The sequence below is a fragment of the Rhipicephalus microplus genome, chromosome 4 (assembly GCF_043290135.1).
Source record: "Rhipicephalus microplus isolate Deutch F79 chromosome 4, USDA_Rmic, whole genome shotgun sequence".
Classification (NCBI taxonomy): Eukaryota; Metazoa; Arthropoda; class Arachnida; order Ixodida; family Ixodidae; genus Rhipicephalus; species Rhipicephalus microplus.
The window spans coordinates 109,455,072-109,473,460 of record NC_134703.1 but is presented as its reverse complement, the minus strand read 5'-3'; the positions used below and the strand labels follow the sequence as shown (position 1 = coordinate 109,473,460).

Genomic DNA, 18,389 nt, shown 5'->3' with positions numbered 1-18,389 from the left:
TCACACTTAACTCACTAAGTCACACAATAAATGGAGACTGCGCTCTGCTAGCCAAGTGGGACAAAGTATTACTGCACGGCTGTGTTCACCCGTGGACATCTTATGTCGTAGCAGACAATCACACGTCTGGCTTCCAGCACAAAATATTGGCATTTTTCTAAAAAATTATTTTACATTAATTTACGATGTTGGAGGCTTCAATGTTCTACCTGCTCATACTTGGCACCTACAATGCGCTTTTGAATGCCTAATACACTGCCTGCAGAAATAAATATTTATTATTCAGGTAATTGTATATTTATATATTTACACGTTTGTTTCGGTGCTTACCTATTTAATAAGTGTAACGGTAAAGTAACCATACTGTAGTTCACAAATTTTTTATTCTATCATGATTCCTTTCTTTCATCTTTTGAAAAAGCGGCTCCCGTGGCCGCATTTTGATGGAGGCAGGCATAGAGTTAATTAACTTTATGGAAACAGAAATGCTTGAGGCCTATGTGCTTCGATTTAGGTGCAGGTTAAAAAATCTCAGGTGCTCGTCATTTCAGAAGCTCTTATATATAGAGCGCCTCTTATATTCATTTCGTGATTTTAGGTTGCTATACCTCAACAATTGTATTTCAATTACGATATTAGTCGTCGACCTTTGCTTTAGTAGTAGCAATCAGTTAGGGCCTTTTTAATGGAACAGAATGGAATGAAAAATTTTGTTTCCTTTTTTAATGGGTAGGTGTAATTTCTTGAGGAATCATCGTCACCACCAGCATTACCGCCGTCATCGTCTTCGTTAAAGTCTTTCATCATCGAGTGGCACAGTGCTTTCGCATCTTGATTTTTTTTAGCGCTCGCGGTTCACGAGGGAGATAACCCGCGCTCACGAGGACTGCCAGGGGCCATCGTGAGCGAGCATTGTTCCAAATCGAGGATCTTGTAACCGTTGGTAGAAAATGCCCCTTCGACAAGGGCAGCGATGGTACCGCATTCCACAACCGGTGTTTGGCGGTCACTAAACCCCAAGAGTGGATAGCCGCCCCCCTTGGAACTTCGCCGGGAAGATTTTTACGCTCCGCAAGCAATGTCCACGGTCGGGGCCTTCTGCTGTGGCTTCCTGGGACAGCAGTCCTGCAGCCTTCAAAGAATCTCCTCGAGCACCACTGCTGCCAAGGCCACTACTTTCTTTCAGTCCATGCTGCCTTCCGAACAATGACTGATTTTCTTCTTTACAACCGTGAGATGGCTTCGGAGTTCGCAGCGTGCCGCAACAACACCGAGCACGAGGCAACCTCGGAAGAGCCACTCGCAGCGCTCGCCATCTTACCACTGTGCCCACTGCTACTGTGGCCCAGTGAAAACGCGGCGTCCTGGCGTCCGTGTCCATGGGCTGCGTGACACGTGATGGCCGCATGTCTGCGTGTTGCGTGACGGCGTCACGCGCCGGCAACCTGACCGATACGGCACGCCCACGTGGTCTCTGCGGTTGAAGCAAGCAGCGCCACACTTTGCCGACATGCAAGTGGCAGATAATCGCGGGCGTAGAACGCTGATACAGACGGATTTTCGTATAGCCCACTAGGCTTATTTTGAATAAATGCCTTTGAGCGTCATCTCCCGACTTTCATTTTTCCTAACAAGTGAGCCATGCGATTGCGTAAGTTATGATAGAACGAGCATTTTCGTCGAGTGAATTTTAAATGTTTGGTCGAATTATTGTTCGTGCCGTTTTGTGCTTACGGTGTACCTTTCGCCGGCCATTTCTCTAACGCACTTGTGGTTGTTGTTGTTGTTGTTGTTGTTGTTTTCCTTGTGCAAATGGCTCGTACCCAAAGATGGGGATTGGCCGATTATAAGGTGAATTTGCCCTAAACTTTCAGCATTGCGTCATTCCTACAATTTTTTTGTAACTTAATTTTGATTTGAAATACCGGTATCAAGTTTGCAGAAAAAAAGAAGAAAAATAGTGAGACAGCAATTTAGCAAGAGAATCGTTTAGTCGCAGTGATGTATTCTTGAACGGCGAATAAAACATCCCTGTGGCTGAAACCCAGTGTAGAGGCCCCAAATGAAAGAAGATCAGGTTGTGATAGTTGCAAGCCCAGTCTTTGAAGAGGTGGTCTTAGTATGCTTTGCCTGAATAAATCGAAACGGCGACAATGTAATAAAAAATGACTGATCGTTTCCTCTTGATTACAGTAAATGCACATAGGGGAATTCAATATGCCTGATCTATGCAAGTAAAAATTGAGGGAGGTAACGCGGCAACGAAATTTCGTGATGACTACTTCCATCATCCTTGAATTAGTCAGTTCACTGCGCCAGGGAAATAACAAGTGTTTGTACTCTGGAGAAGCTGTCAGTGCAGGGTCAGATAAATTTTGCCTGATTTTAAGTGTGCGAAATCGCGCCACTGTAATGTATACTGTATGAGGGAAAATAGGAATAATTGGTGTCAAAAGGGATGCCTTCGCAAGAGAATCAGCTATTTCGTTTAACAACAAACCTTTGTGCCCTGGTGTCCAGATTAAATGAATACTTTGGAGATGACAGGGGATCAACGATTTAAAAAGTTTCACTATAGGTGAGTGACCAGATGCGGACAGAGAAGAGCACACTGATAATGAATCAGTTATGACTGCTACGACTGGAATGGAAATATTTACCTTTCGCAGAGCTAACATTATTGCCATGAATTCAGCCAGAAAGACAGGAAGAAAGTCCGGTAAGCGAAGTGAAAATGACCAATCAAGTACGGGGCAATATATTCCAACGCCTGATTTTTCATGTGATTGAGATGCGTCCGTTGCTATAATGACATTTGTTGGCAGAGTACTCAAATGGTCCTGCAATAAACCATTTAAAATGCCTGTAGGTAATAGCTTAGCGTGAGTTGGGAAGATATCATGGTAAACAATTTCTGGTGAATTTTGTTGCTCAGTTAAAGGAATCAGATCACGAACGTGTACATTTAGGGGCTCAAGTAACGATTGAACAAATACTATTTGTGGTTTGGTAAATCTGGGCCAATGCACGGAGAAGAATAGGTCGGGATTGGAAATAAAAATAATTTGTTCAGGGTTAAACGGTGCTTCATATAGTCGTAAAAAGGTCTGCACAGTAAGAATATTAAAGCGACATAATAAGGTTGGTATTCGTGCTTCAAGGTATAACACTGCATTTGCAGTATACTTTGGAAGTCCTAAGCAGAGCCGTAAAGCCTCTCTTTCCAACAGAACGAGCGGCCGAAGTTTGTAGGCTGGCGCACCAGAAAAAAGAATGCAGCCAAACTCCAACATAGGTCGAACATACATTTTATATATAATCAAAAGTGCCTTTCTTCTCATACCTGATCTACAATTGCTCAACCTCCGCAATACGCCCATCGCACGTACTGCTTTTGTCGCGATGTAATCAATGTGAGGGCGCCAATTTAGATGTTCATTATACATAACTCCAAGATATTTCAATGATTGTACTTGTGGGATATCTTGAAGCTTGTAATTAATAGATATGTGAACGGGATCTTTGATTGGAAAAACTAGAATAGCACATTTACCGGTATTCAGGTTCAACATCAATCCATCCAGCCAATGTTCTATTTTATTAAGATATGCTTGCAAGATAGTGTAGAGACAGTGGAAGTCATGTGCCATAGCAAAAAAAGCAATGTCATCGGCATAAACATAGGTTTTCACATCTGGATGAACGGGGATGGTACTAAGCAATATGTTGAATAAAACCGGGGAAAGTACTGACCCCTGAGGTACACCTCGGGTTTGCTTGTGCTTACAGGAAGAGAAACCGCCTTGATAACAATAGAATTCTCTTCTACTTAAAAATTCCGTCACCCATGCTACTATATAAGGTGGAAGTCCATGACTCCATAACTGATTAGTCAAGATAGAATACTCTACACTATCATATGCTTTACATATGTCTAACGTTACTAAAGCCGCAAAGTGCTTTTTGTGACGGGCAATATGGATACGACTTTCCAGATCTACATGTGCATGCCATATGGAATATCCAGATCTAAAGCCAATTTGGGAAGAACTCAACAGTTGTTTCTCGTTAATAAACCTAATTATACGACCATGAAGTACCCTTTCAATAAGTTTCACTACATTAGATGTTAAGGCTATCAGTCGTATGTTGTCTAAATTATAGCCTGCCCCCTGTTTCTTAAGCAATGGTATAATTTTCGCAATCTTCCATTCAGGAGGGATCCATGCTCTTTTAAGGGAATAATTGACGAGACTTAACAGATCATTCGGATATTCCCTGTGAAGTATTTTTAGCATTGTATTTGTTATTCCATCGGGGCCTGGTGCTGCATTTGGCAATCTTTCCATGGCCTGATTTAATTCGGAAGTCGATATTTCTGTGTAGTCATAGATGGTTGTTGTGAAAGCCGAATTAGGAAGATGCGTGGAGAACCTGTTTTCTAATTCTTTAGCCAACTGATTCAATGATTCCTGTAGTTCCTGTGATGTGTAAACTACTGAGTCAACGTTTCCTGGTATAGGGGTATTCTTCCTACCACGAAGGAAGTTCAATAAAGCACGTTTGTTATTTGATTTAGACAGGTATTCGAAATGTTCTTGGTCATATTGCTCTTTCGCTCGCGATACAGTGCGTTTAAATGTTGCCGCAATGAACTGATAATCCTTCCAATTTTTTGGACTCTGATTACATATAAGTCTTTTCCATGCAGCTTTTCTTCTTCTATAATCTCGTGTGCACTCATCATTCCACCATTTACTAGGTTGGGCACTTTTCGATGACGACGAAGCAATTACAAATTCTGAAGTGTTCTTGGAGATTTTTAAAGCAGGACAGAGATTTCTGCCGAGGTCTTCATTTTGACCACTGGACACTGCCCTAATGTTGGAACGCAAGCAGTCTTTAAATTTTTTTTGTAATTGATTAATGTTTTCTCTGCCCTTTCAATAGATTTCACAGCACATGAGATTTCAAAGTATACAGGAAGATGGTCACCGTTTGAAGAGAAATCAATTGTTTTCCAAGACTTTATTGAAACATTTGGGCTGCAAAACGTGAGATCTAATACCGATCGTGTCCGCCCGCGAATAAATGTAGGCTGTCAATCATTTAGGCAGGTAAGATTTTTATTAATCATCCAATCCCACAGAAGAGTACCAGAAGGATCTGTTCGAAATCCCCATGAAACATGATGTGAGTTGAAATCACCAGTCATTCTTGCAATTAGCTAAGGCAGTATCTAATTGTTGAGTATTATGCAAACCCGTTGGAAAATATGCGTTTATAAGTGAAAAAGGGTGGTGCCCTGGCAGACAGAGGTCTATTGTGGTTGTAGTTGAACCATAGACAGTCACACGAGAGATGGTGTATGGGCCATCTGTCGCACCCGGGTCGTCTTCTCACCGCGTTCACTTTGCTGCCACTTGTGTGGCTAGCTGTTTTTGTTTTGTTTTTTTTTCACTTTCAGTGGGCAAGTCTTGTGTATTGAGTATTTTGTCTGGCTCATGTATGTTTATTACTTTAATAGTCTTTCGGCAGGCCACACTGACCTCAAGCTCGTTTTCTGATAACCTGTTAAATTTACCACAAGCATAATCAGCTTGTTTGTTAAAAGATTCACTCAGGATATTTTCACCCTTGCCTTTCTTGTTTTACGTTTGAATGCAACAGAGAGCCCAAGTAACGTACACGTTTGATCTGGCCGTCTTTCTCTTTCAATCTACGCACACACATTATAGCGCTGAATTTTCAAATCAGAAGGCATGATAGTCATAAATTGAGCCGAAAATTCCTTATGACCTTTCCACACGTTTGCACGAACGCCAAATTCTGGTTATCGCGAAAGGTCACTGAACTTTGAACACAATTGTGCATGCCATTTCAAACAGCCTCTTATATCTACTGCTCCACGGCGTCTATGTACATTCATGATTGTACGTGGTGTACCCTAAAACTTATAGCGCGTACTTTCTTCCAAGAAGCTGAGCTTATTGCAGGCGTATTCCTGTGCCCAATGGCTCAAATCGTGGTAACATTTGCTCCCTGAATTTCGTCCTTCTTTTGCGAGGTCTTTTAACCCCGGCTGCCAATTATTCTGTTCGACCCCTGACTGCAGAAGTTCCTGCTCTACTTGCCTCACTACCACGTGCCTTCTTTTTCATAATTTGCACAGCTTCGTAATAATGAGCCTCTAGGCCACCTTTCCCAATGCGAAGAACGAGGTGCTTTTTGTCTTCGAAACACAATTTACGACACCTGCATTTTGTTCACCCAATTATCAGGATGTAATTATAATTTGAGACCGGGTGTTAAATGCTTAGTTTCATCGTGCCCTCTTATTGTGCCACTTTGTATTATGACGATTAATTAGAGGTTGGAAAGGGCTTTTATGGTGTCTTTGTAGCGCCTAGTTTTGCCTATTTTCACCTTTCGTTCCTAAACTACTGTAAGTGCCTAAATAAGCCTACTTTCAAGATTGGTAGCTAACTGAAAACTATTCGAGCTCAAATTCTGTTCTCTAGTGTGGCGTAAAACCGTTATCGGCATCACAGGGCAACAACGACATTTCTGACTTCAATGAGGTTCAAACGATGTCCTCTAGTTTCTCCGACGTCCTGTAAACAACCACTATCAGCAGTAAAGTGGGACGCGGTGGCAACAATATCCCATATCGCTCCCATGGCGCGAGCTTTTCGAGGAGGAGGAGAGGAGAACACGCTGTTTCTGCATCCCTTAATAGGAAGACATCTCAGCGTCTGCAGGGTAATGTGGAGAGAAGAGTAGTGATTGGTGAAGGAGAGAAAAATGGTGTTCATGGCCGAGTACCGATAGACTGTAAAAGATTTATTGATAGATTAACGCGGAGGAAGACAAACACTGCACGAATTCCCTCTCACAAAAGCCAATTGGCTTCGACCGTGTCCTTTATTTAGATACTGGGTTTGTGCCATCCCTCAAGGAATCATCATGACGATCATCATCAACGCTGTCATCGTTGTCGTTAATCAAGTGGCACGCCGCTTTCTCACCTTTACTTTTTTTCAACTGTTCACGGTGCACGAGGGCAGGTTATCCGTGCTCACGAGAACTACCACGAGCGATCGTGAGCGAGCCGTCGTCCCCAATCTAGGATCTCGAAACCGTCGCCAGAAAACGCTCATTCGACAAGACAAGCGGTGGTACCACATTGCGCGACCGGTCCTTGGTGATCACCAACCACCAAGAGCGGATTGCCACCCAACTTGGACCCTCACCGGGTGGAAGCCACGTTCATGATCGGTGCCCTCTGCTGCGGCTTGCTGGGCCAGTGGGAATGCAGCCTTCGATGAACCTCGTGGAGCACCACTGCTGCCAGTGCCAGTACTTCCATTCAATCCCAGCTGCATCCCAGGCAACGATTTCTTTTCTTCTTGACAACCATGGGGTGGCTTTTCCCATCGTGTCGCAAGAACACCGAGCCCGATGTGACCTCGGACGAGCAGCTGGTTGCACTCGCCACCTCAGAAGCATGGCTACTGCTACTAATCAGCGCTGCGAAGATAGTCCCATGATTTTCTTCTGATATCCACAAGTCTGCGTGCTGCGTGACCTGATTCGAGGGGTTGAACACAGCGAAGAACTTTTGCATGGTGTGGCCACGCAGCCACAATCACGCTGACATGACACGCCCGCGAGATATCAGTGGTTCAAGTGAGCGCCGCTGCACTTCGCGGACATGCCAGTGGCAATGAATTGCGGGCGTCGAATCACCTATTCTATGAACGATAGTATGGCCTATAAGGGTTATTTCGAATAAACGCCTATCAGCGTCATGCCTTGCATCTCACTTTCCTCACCAAGAGCGCCGTGAGACTGGCAACATATAGACCATAGAAGCATTTTCGCCATGCATGTTTCACGCATTTAGTTGAAAGCTGCTTTACGCTGGTTTGACATTTGCGTTATCCTTTTTGTTCTAAATAGCTATAACGCACTGGCGGGTCGAGTTAAAGCCCAGGCAGCTACCGACACGAGATGTATTCCCAAACGCCAGGAACAAGTCCGCGGTGTAACCAATCGCACGCACCCATGATATATATGTATGGACGCGTCGTAGTTGCTGTATAAGCCGTGCATCGTTTCGGGGTTTTTGGTTCGCCGCCTTCGCTTCGCACTTATTTGTTTGTTCTTGTTTGTCTAATAACTCTAGGGCACACCCACTGTCGGACACTTATCATGAATATAGTTTTTTTAATAGGCAGTATGAAGGTTTAAAATAACGGAGGTCATATATGTAAATATTACAGATTAGATAAGAATTTATTTATTTATTTATTTATTTCAGAAGTATTGCCAGCCTCACACATGAGGCCTTAGACAGGTGTGGGTGATACAAAAAAGGAAACAAATATGAAGATACAACAGGAAAGGACGCACGCCACGCAGAGCAACACTATCAAGAACTAGTGCATCAAAGTAAAACGCCAGTACTTACACAATTGTAGTGGTTTAAACGTACACGTACAGAAAAAAAAGAAAAGAAGAAAACAAAACACTATGAAAATCAATATCTGTTCATACACAACTAAAAAAACGAACATCATATACCGGTGCCAAAATCGGTAACATTTCGGAAATACATCGCGTTGATATGAAAAAAGTGATAGAAAGTGAAACATAAATGGATGCCTCTTCAGGATGCTCGGTGGAATAATAGAGGGCGAAGCGCAAAGAAAGATCAAAGTTAAGTGGGTTGCTGGTGTTTAAGTTTCCCCATGAACGACTGAACTGTTTCGCAGTTCACCAGACCGGCAGAAAGAGCATTCTAATTAGTGACAGTGCGCGGAAAAACTGAGTTTTTGAAGGCTTTTGTTCGACGAAAATATTCCTTAAGTTTTTTGGATGCTCGGAACGAGTTGATCAGCGGTAAACCGATTGAATTATAGTATTCAATCTAATTTACACGTGTGATAAAACAAATAAATCAAAACTAGCTCTCAGTATTTCGGGCTAAATTTTTGTCTTCATGAGTTTTAATGAACAAGCTGTGAGTAGTAGGGCTTATCGAGTTTTCCTTTTTTAGATATACCCATTTAGGTCGAGGATACTTTTACTGTAGGCCACAGGGGCACATACCCATTTTCTGGCAATGTCCACAAAGGAGGGAGCTCTAACAGCTTCGCTGCTAAAGAAACATACAGTAGTGCTACTCTCACTCTTTGCCTTCGTGCTCGGCATTATCGTCGAGCACTGATATCGTTTATTAGACACGCCGGATGTGCCCATCATTTTCCTTCGATGTAGGCACACAGTTATAGCACTTATTTTTAAAGAAAATGTTCATACAAACCGAAGAACTCTATTTGATGATCCGAAGATGTACCACCATTTAGGGTTACACCCTGGGCTGCTTTCACGTGGGGAAAGTTAAGCTGGCCAAACCGCCGCATCGCAGGCTCTTGTGGTATTCATAAACTGTAGATCCGACTGTTCACGAACTTGCCTTATGTTTGTACTTAACCAGTTCTGGTCACCTCTAAAGGTCACGGAACTTTGTATACGATTGCACATACTATTTGAACATCCTCCTGGATTTCTTGCACCTACGCGTACATTTTGTAATCTCGAAGCGACACCAAGGGGAAGTTGAGGGGGTTGTTATACTCCCAGAAATGTTTTACGCGAAAACCTCGTTGAACAGACGTTTATGCATTGGTGACGGAATCAACGCGTCCGTAGTTGCTTTAAATTTAAGATTATGATTTTTTCTGTGACCAAATAATCAGAGAAAGACGCAAACAATATAAACAAGAAAAAAGCACGCAGTCGTATTTATTTGCCGTGAAAAGCCGAACCATCAACATAGTAAGGAGGTGCATAGGTTTACGTGTTGACCTTTTGGCGCCTATTGGGCCCTTCGCCAATTTGTAAAACAAATAAGTGGGGCACTGTGAGCACTTAACAACTGAGTTTGCAGTAGACATTCAATGTACTTTGAAACTGTCAATGCTACGCGTGCCATTGATCGTTTCTTTGCGGTGCATTTGAAGCTTGCACCGGGAATAGAAACAGCCTGGCAGCTCAGAAGGCACTGCGCACACGGCCTGATTACGCTATCGCGATCTATTTTTGAAGGCGAATCAAAGCGTCCTCAAATTTTTCCATGCTTTAACTTTTTGGGTGACATCAAAGCATTTACACGCCTTAAAATCGACCACCAACTGCCAAAGTGAGCCGCTCTACACACGAACACCCCCAGAAAGAAAATTATTAGGTACGGCCTTCTAAAAATGTGTGGCTAATATATCTTTGGCACAAGACAATCTATAGCCGAAGTGTTCCTCATAATTATGTTTCTCGTGGGCTGATTTATTTCGCCACCATCGAAATACTACTGCCACAACCAGGATGAAACCCGCAATCTTTGGGTGAGTAGCCGAGAACTGTAGCTACTATTCCGCCGAGGCGCATTGTTCTAATATTTGAATATCTGTGACATAACAGAAAGTAATGTGATAAATTACTAATTTTCCCCAGAGTTTGCAGACTGGCAAACTTTATAGACCAGCCCTATGTAAGTATTATTTCAACTTTGCTTCTTTTGTGATCCTTCTTACTTTTCTATTTTTTGCTGTCACGTCCGCCAAATATTTGTTGTAATACGACCGCGTTTGGTGCCGATTTCACCAATCTCTTTCTTTGTACCTTTCTTTTGCTTTTGTATCCCAGGAAATATGGCTCATACACGCGATGGGGATTGGCAGTCAATAACGTAAATGCCCGAATGAATGAAAGAAGCAAAACTAAGCACTCAATGACACAAAAAGATATTGATTGATATGCGGGGTTTAACGTTCCAAAACCACCATATGATTATGAGAGATGCTGTAGTGGAGGGCTCCGGAAATTTCGACAACCTGGGTTTTTTTACCGAGCACCGAAATCTACACAAATGAAAGTATGAGTGGTATTGCCAATAAACACTATATAGTTAATTCAAGTGAAAGAAAAATTATTCAATCTGATGTTCTATAAAAGTTTTCTTGTAATTTTTATCTCTTTGAGTGCACTTAAATGCATAAGAAAATAGCAGATCCCGCGTACAGTGGGAATCGATGATATTCGAAGCATGAATGAGGAATGTTATTTGTTACTTACTGAATGTTAAACGTTACGGGGCCGACGTAAACCATGCCGTGCATGACGTCCATGTCTTGATTATTATGTTTAACAATGTCATTTACTTTCATGGTCTATTGGTGTCAAGCGACACCCAAATTAGTATATGTGGAGCTAGCAAAACGACCACGAGCACGCTATGAGCGTAGCATGCAGTCATGTTTTACATGAGACTCATGTCATGATTATTATGTTTGGACGTGTCATTACCTTCGTCGTCCGCTTGCGACACGTAATACTAAATTTGATATGTGCAAAGATAGTGAAACGACCGCCACCACACCATGGGCGTGGCGTGTAGTCATGACTTACATGGCATGCATGTAAAAATTTCCACGTTAGGGTCCGTCTCTTATGTTCGCCATGCAGCTATGTCATAACATAACAGTATCGCAAGATCTCATGTGAGCAAGGTAACCACAAAAGCATCAAGACCATGAAATGTAAATTGTGACAATGATGACATACATGTCATGATCTTCGAGTAATGACAATGGAAAGTCACTGATGCTTTTAATACAGTCATGATATGCCATACCAACTTTGTTTTGATACCTTCGTCGAAACGGCCAGGAAAGCTATGTAGATAGATAGATAGATAGATAGATAGATAGATAGATAGATAGATAGATAGATAGATAGATAGATAGATAGATAGATAGATAGATAGATAGATAGATAGATAGATAGATAGATAGATAGATAGATAGATAGATAGATAGATAGATAGATAGATAGATAGATAGATAGATAGATAGATAGATAGATAGATAGATAGATAGATAGATAGATAGATAGATAGATAGATAGATAGATAGATAGATAGATAGATAGATATGCTAACAATCACCGGAATTCGCTAAAAATGATTCGCATATAAAAAGAAAAGATGTCAATATTATGTTAAAGATTGTTGCCATAATTATTAAGAAGCATCACCCAAGTTGGATTTTCGTTGTTTGCTCTGGCTTGTTTTCTGATTTGCTGGTGCTATTTCCCCTTTTTCCTGTCTCGGTAAACAACGATAGCGTTGCTTGCTTCCAGGAAGTTCACTTCGAAGCTTATAAGCGAGTAAGTGCGTGTTCGTCAGGTGATGTGCATTCATCGAGCAACTAGAAACGAAGACTGTGGCACGTCGTGAAATACTTTATCTCCCGCGCATGCAATCACCGAGTATTCGTGTGCAAGGGATATCATCAGTGGAAGTGGGACTCTAATAGCTATAGCAGCTTTGAAAGTGACGCCAGAGACCTGGTGATGATGATGATGATACCTTCTTTAGTTATGAAAAGAATGGGAAAAAAAGGAGGCCAGAATGTCAAGGGTGGTTTCCCCATTCCAGGACACCAGTGGGCGCTGCAGCTCGACCGATCTTATCCAGGTGACCCTTTGGGTCTTCAGGTCAGGTCGGACGAGGACGGCTTCCCAAGGCTCCCCAGTAGTGTGAGTATCAGAGGCAACTGAACCTCCATAGGCTTTATCCGGCAGTCCCATGTGACGTGTTGCAACGTCGGTCGTGACTCGCACCACGTACATTGGTTTACTTATGCAATGGGGTTTATGTGAAGCCACCTTTTCAAATGTGGATAGGTGTTAACCTGAATTTGTCTTAGCTGGTGAGCTTCGTCAACTTCAAGCGATTACTACTGTGGGGCGTACCGCTGTCTTGTATTCCGTTGATGCTCGAGTATATCGCGTGCAGTGCATGGTTCATACTGATTATCGGTGTCATTGCTCACTCGGTTGCTCAAATCACGAGCGAAACTGAGCGTCAGCGCATTACCCGAGATACCCTCATGGCCTGGGCACCAAATTATAGCATGGTCCTGTATCAGCATATCACCTAGTATTTTCGAGGCGACATTCTGCATTGCACCACGGAGAAATATTCTACAGGCTTCCTGGGAATCAGACATGACTAATGCGGAGGCGTTCTCTTCCTCTTTAGTTCGAATACCTAGCGCAATCGCTATCGCCTTCGCCGTTGCTGTACAGGTTGTTTTAATTCACACTGCGACAGTTTAATGGTAGGCGGCATTGGTTGTACTGCTACTATAACACAGCTCTCGTTTGATTTAGTGACATCGGTGTATACTACTTTCTCGCTTTCGCCAAACTGTCTTTGAAGCTGGTGAGCTCTATCTAGCTTGTCTTCTCGCCCCACGCAACAAATTACTCATGTTTTGCGGAATGGGGCAGACGGTGATGTGTTGGCGTGTTTCTCTAACCATGGTAGTAATGTTCTCCCGGCAGTATTGTTGTCTAGTAGGGTATCCCAAGCGAGTCAGGGTTTCTCTGCCTACCTTATTTAGGCATTGTCGTTCCTTCTGCGAGAGAAGTGTTGCTGCCGCAAGCTCTTCGAAGGTGTTGTACACACCAAGCGCTTCCACTTTGTCATTGGGTGCATTCAGTGGTATACCTAAGGCAGCTTTGTATGCTCCCCATGTTATCAAGTCAATCTGTTTTTTTTTTCCATTTGTGTGAGCTCCTGATATGGTAGTCCATATGTGACTCTACTAATGATGAAGGCTTGTACCAAGCATAGAGTTTCTCCTTCGTTTACCCTTTGTGATTTCTCGTTATTCTGTGAATCATTCGAGCGATGTTTTTCAGTGTACATTTCAGCCTTTTGATTGTATAGCTTGCTCTTTTGTTGCTTTGCAGCCATAAACCTAATGTTCTCATCGTTTGTCGCTCCGGCAGCTTTTTATCTCCTATGCTTAGTTGTATGGCTGATTTGTTTCTATAATTTTTGACATGAACGCGAACAAACTCTGATTTATCTGGTGCACATGCCATGCCATTATCTTCAACAAACGCCTGAACGGTGTCGATCGCTTTTTACAAAATTTGTTCCTTCTTTCCTAGTGAGTATTTGTTGACCCACGGACTGATATCATCGGCGCAGAGTGCGAATCGGACGTCAGGGATTCGCTCCCGCTGCTTTGCTAGTCGATTCATCGCTATAATAAAGAGGAGTGGTGAAAGGACTGCGCCTTGCGGTGTGCCTCTATTTGGCATTGGAAATTTTCGGGAGCGTATGTTCTCTGTGCCAATGCTTGCTGTGCGGTCGGAAAGAAATGATTTGATATAGCAAAATGTTCGAATACCACAATTCAATGATTGAAGTTCTTCCAGTACAAGTCTATGAGAGATTGTATCGAATGCCTCTCTCAAATCCAGCGCTGCGACTACGTTCTCGCCTCCAGTGGTTACATTCTGAATCACTTCATCTTTTATTCGCAGGAATATATCCTGCGTAGACAAATGCTGTCTGAATCCATACATGTTGTGAGACAGGTAATTCTCTCTTTCTATATATTCAGAAAGCCTGGTGTGCACAACCAGCTCAAAAAGCTTGCTTAGGCGTGATGCCAACAAGATGGGCCCAAGGTTGTGGAACAATTTATCCTTTCCAGGTTTTGAAATAAGAATTATGTTGGCCTCCTTCCATTGGCTAGGGATTTCTCCCCCTGCCCAGACTTCTTCGTTAAAGTATTGGGTGATTTCTCTAAGTTGCTTATCGCTCATATTTCTAAACATCGCATTAGTCATTCCATCCTCTCCCGGAGCCGAACGCCTTTTACGCGACATTGCAGCCGGGAAGAACTTTTGCTCATTTATCGGGGAATCTAGGTCCTCATTTCCTAAACCCTTGTAATCTAGATCCTGGGTAGTTTCCCCAGCGCTCCCAGTGTATTTCTTCCGAAGGATTTGCAGCAAAGCGTCATCATCCCATTTCAGTTCTCCCGCTAAAGTTCGCAGTGTTGTAGTTGTAGTAGTTTTCGTGTTCATAGGGTCTAGCATACTTTTCAATATAGCCCACGTTTTTGTCGTAGTGCGTTCCCTTTAGGGAAGCAAAGAAGGTGACTCAATAACTAGACTGAAGCTCTCGGGCATTTTTATTAGCTTTTACGTACATGTCTGCGATTCTGGCTTTCAGCTTTCTATTCAATCTCTGCTTTTTCCACCTTTGATGATGCTGCGCCGGCCTTCCTACAAGTGCATTAGGTAGGCGTTTACTCCTGGAGCTTTTTTTTTCATTTATTTTGATGAGTTCGGTATGCAAGCTGTATGCCTTTCTCGTATCGTCCACCCAGTCCTCCAGCGTTTTTAGCGGCTGCTGTGTCACCGGATACTGCCAGTAGGCCTCCCTATTGCTTATTTTAGCAATCCGATACGACCTTTCGAGCTTCGGAGTAGAAGTAGAAAAACTGATTATGAAGTGATCACTCCCAATATTCTCATCAAGATTTTTCCACGATCCGCTTTTAATATTGTACGTGAATGTTATATCTAGATGTGTGTCCATACTAACACTATTGCCTAGCCTAGTGGCCACCTGAGGCATGGTCTCTAATTACAGATCATGTCTCTCTACTGCCTGCAATAAATCTGCGCCTTTCCTGGTGTTTTTCCTGTATCCCCAACAAGTATGGGGAGCATTGAAGTCGCCTGCAAAGACTAATCTGTCTTTACTTCCCATGTGCCCAAAAAAAGTCCACTCAAGCATCTTGAGAAAGTTGACGTGACGCTCTCTTGGAGGGTTGTGTGTATTAAGAATTAACGTTTTGGCTTTACCCCTTTTGGCGGTATGGAGCTCCATCAATTGGTGCTCGGTTGGGCACTCAGATTGATGGTGTCGCAATACCTTTATGCACCAATGTGGCGATCCTAGAGTACTTTTTATTCTGGATGGTCTGATAATCTTTTAATTTATTACGCCCTTGCCAATTTCCTGCAAATATATCACGTCAGGTAGCGTAATTGCAGCATCCATATATGATAGCAGCGTCGCCGCTCGTTTTTGGAATAATATGGCAGTTCCAATGCCTTATCTCAACGGAGTCAGTGGTGCGAGTTGTATTACTGGCCATGACTAATAACACTCTCGACAGCTGTAGACTCAAGACCCTGCCCCATTTTTATTTTACTTGACATAGGAGCATACGGATCACTGCAAGCTCTTTTACGCGAACTTTGCTGTTTATTCAAATGCACATGCACATTAGCCTTGTGGCTCTGGAGCTCCGCATACAATTGTTGCTGAGAGTTTTGCAGGCCGTGCATCTGTTGCACCAGTTGGCTTATCGTTTTTTTTAATAATTTCTAACGTGATGGGCTTAGTGTAGGGTTTATCTGCGTGATTAGTTATGACTAATGCGCCCATGGAGTTTTGTAGTTGCATCCTGAGAGCTGCTACTTCAAATTTGAGTTCGCCCAACGACTGCTTTGAATATCGGTTTTCGGAAAGTATTCTCTGATACTCAGGGTGCGATGTTATTGGGGTCGCTTTCGCGCCGTCCCCGCCACCTTGCTCACCTGCTGCTGGGTCGAGCTCCCGGCCACTCCAGGCGTCCTGGTTGGGGTAGGGGATCGGGACTGAGGACAGAAGGTAGGTTGCGACTTTCGGGCTCGTAGTTCGTGAAGTTTCTCCCTTTTCTCCCGTCATCATGCCTTGTGCCTTTCAGTTTCGGCTTGGTCCACCTGGTTTCCAACCTGTGGCCATTCTTCGTGATCTTCGGTGTATTCCGATGCATACCACCTTGGTTTTGGCGGCGATAGTAAGCCTCCGTTGGTCGCCCTTTTTTCTGTATTCCGGTCTGACACATCAAGATGCTGAGGCCTTAGTGGATGCTTGAAGCGCTGTTTGCATTTTTGGTTCTCGTCAACTGTCCCTCTCCACACGTAGAACATACAGGGTTGCAGGAGTGGTCAGGTTGAGGCTCCTTCATACCGCAGTTGGGACAAACGGCGATGATGGGTGTCGGGCAAACATCTGTTCGCTGGCAGGCATAGCAGAATTGTATAGTATTCTTGAATGGGAAACAGTGGACCTCGCCGCCCGTACAGTACACAAATCTTGTTGTATTGGGGCCAAAAAACGTGATCACCACTTTCTTTGTCTTTCCAGGCATTCTGGCTCTTGGGATCTCGACTGCTTGTGTCCTATGCGTAGATTTTCCAGGAGAGTTTCTGGGCTTATGTTGGGAGTCATTTGGGAGTCAAACTATGTATGATTCCCTTTCGCCTCCCGTCTCCCACTGCTGCATAGGCATTGACAGCATGCAATCTTCCGTTGAGAGGGAGGCTTGTGATTTTTCTGGTGATAACAGACACGTTCTGGTTGGGAGTGGAGATCGTGAATATCTTGGATCCTGGCTTCAGCCGGAGCAAAAATTGGTTGCCGCTCATTGTACCTTGACATGCGTTCGCAATTGCTTCTACAATTCGTGGTGCCGTTAGTTCTCTTATAGGTAGTCCTTGGGATGGTCTTACGATAATGTTGAAGTCCTCCTTGGGGAGATGTGGTAGCTTCCGCTTTTGTGGTCTTCTTCGCGACGTAGGTTACCAAAGTGACTTGATTGATTGATTGATATGTGGGGTTTAACGTCCCAAAACCACCATTTGATTATGAGAGACGCCGTGGTGGAGGGCTCCGGAAATTTGGACCACCTGTGGTTCTTTAACGTGCACCCAAATCTGAGCACATGGGCCTACAACATTTCCGCCTCTATCGGAAATGCAGCCGCCGCAGCCGGGATTTTAACCCGCTACCTGCATGTCAGCAGCCGAGTACCTTAGCCACTAGAGCACCACGGCGGGGCGAAAGTGACTTGGATGTAGGACTCATGATGTCATAGTCTTTCTCTGTTGTCGTGAGTTTCTTTCTTGACTAAGTAGGCACTGCAATTATGGAAATTATTTTTTCCGGCCTTGCGCTGTTGCAATTGCCAAGTACCTGCTCGGGCGTATCTTTCTTTTTTTTAAATAAATCGCAATGCTCAAAGAAGGTTCTTGTTTTTAACGATTCATTGCATGGTGGTCGTGCGAAAAAGTTCATGTTGGATGCGCTTGCAGATTACTTGGCGTAGTAGTAAAACAGACTACTTGGCATAATAACATAAGTTCAGAAGCTCCGCTCATGTAGCTTTGGCTGTGCTGCCACAGATATTTGTCACCGAGTATAGTTCACATGAATCCCTATCATGACAGATCGTCGGAAAACGAGCGAGAGTGCACATGCATTTTTTCACGTTCTCGAGCATTGGGACGATGCATCTGAGGAGGGTGATAGTGTCGCGACAAGGTGGCAACATTCAAATAGCCCGCTGTGACCATCGTGGCATGAGCACCAGGCCAGGCCCTGCTGGCATGCGCCACGTGCTCCTGCGCTCTGGCTACGAAAAAGAGGAAGACAGTTGGATCTGAAGAATTCGACTGCTCGGACT

The 18,389-nt window shown here is 43.6% G+C and overlaps 2 protein-coding genes across 2 annotated transcripts in view; one reads left to right on the top strand and one right to left on the bottom strand.

The window, feature by feature from the left end:
• LOC119172818 (disintegrin and metalloproteinase domain-containing protein 10) overlaps positions 1–16,609 on the bottom strand; it is a 57,850-nt gene extending 41,241 nt beyond the window's left edge. The window contains exon 1 of the mRNA XM_075893149.1: positions 16,480–16,609. Within this exon, the coding sequence (XP_075749264.1) occupies positions 16,480–16,609 (130 nt within the window). The remainder of the gene's footprint in view (positions 1–16,479) is intronic.
• Positions 16,610–18,213: 1,604 nt separating this feature from the next.
• The window catches only part of LOC142814405 (disintegrin and metalloproteinase domain-containing protein 10-like), a 53,679-nt gene continuing 53,503 nt past the window's right edge, over positions 18,214–18,389 (top strand). Inside the window, exon 1 of the mRNA XM_075893148.1 lies at positions 18,214–18,358. Within this exon, the coding sequence (XP_075749263.1) occupies positions 18,214–18,358 (145 nt within the window). The remainder of the gene's footprint in view (positions 18,359–18,389) is intronic.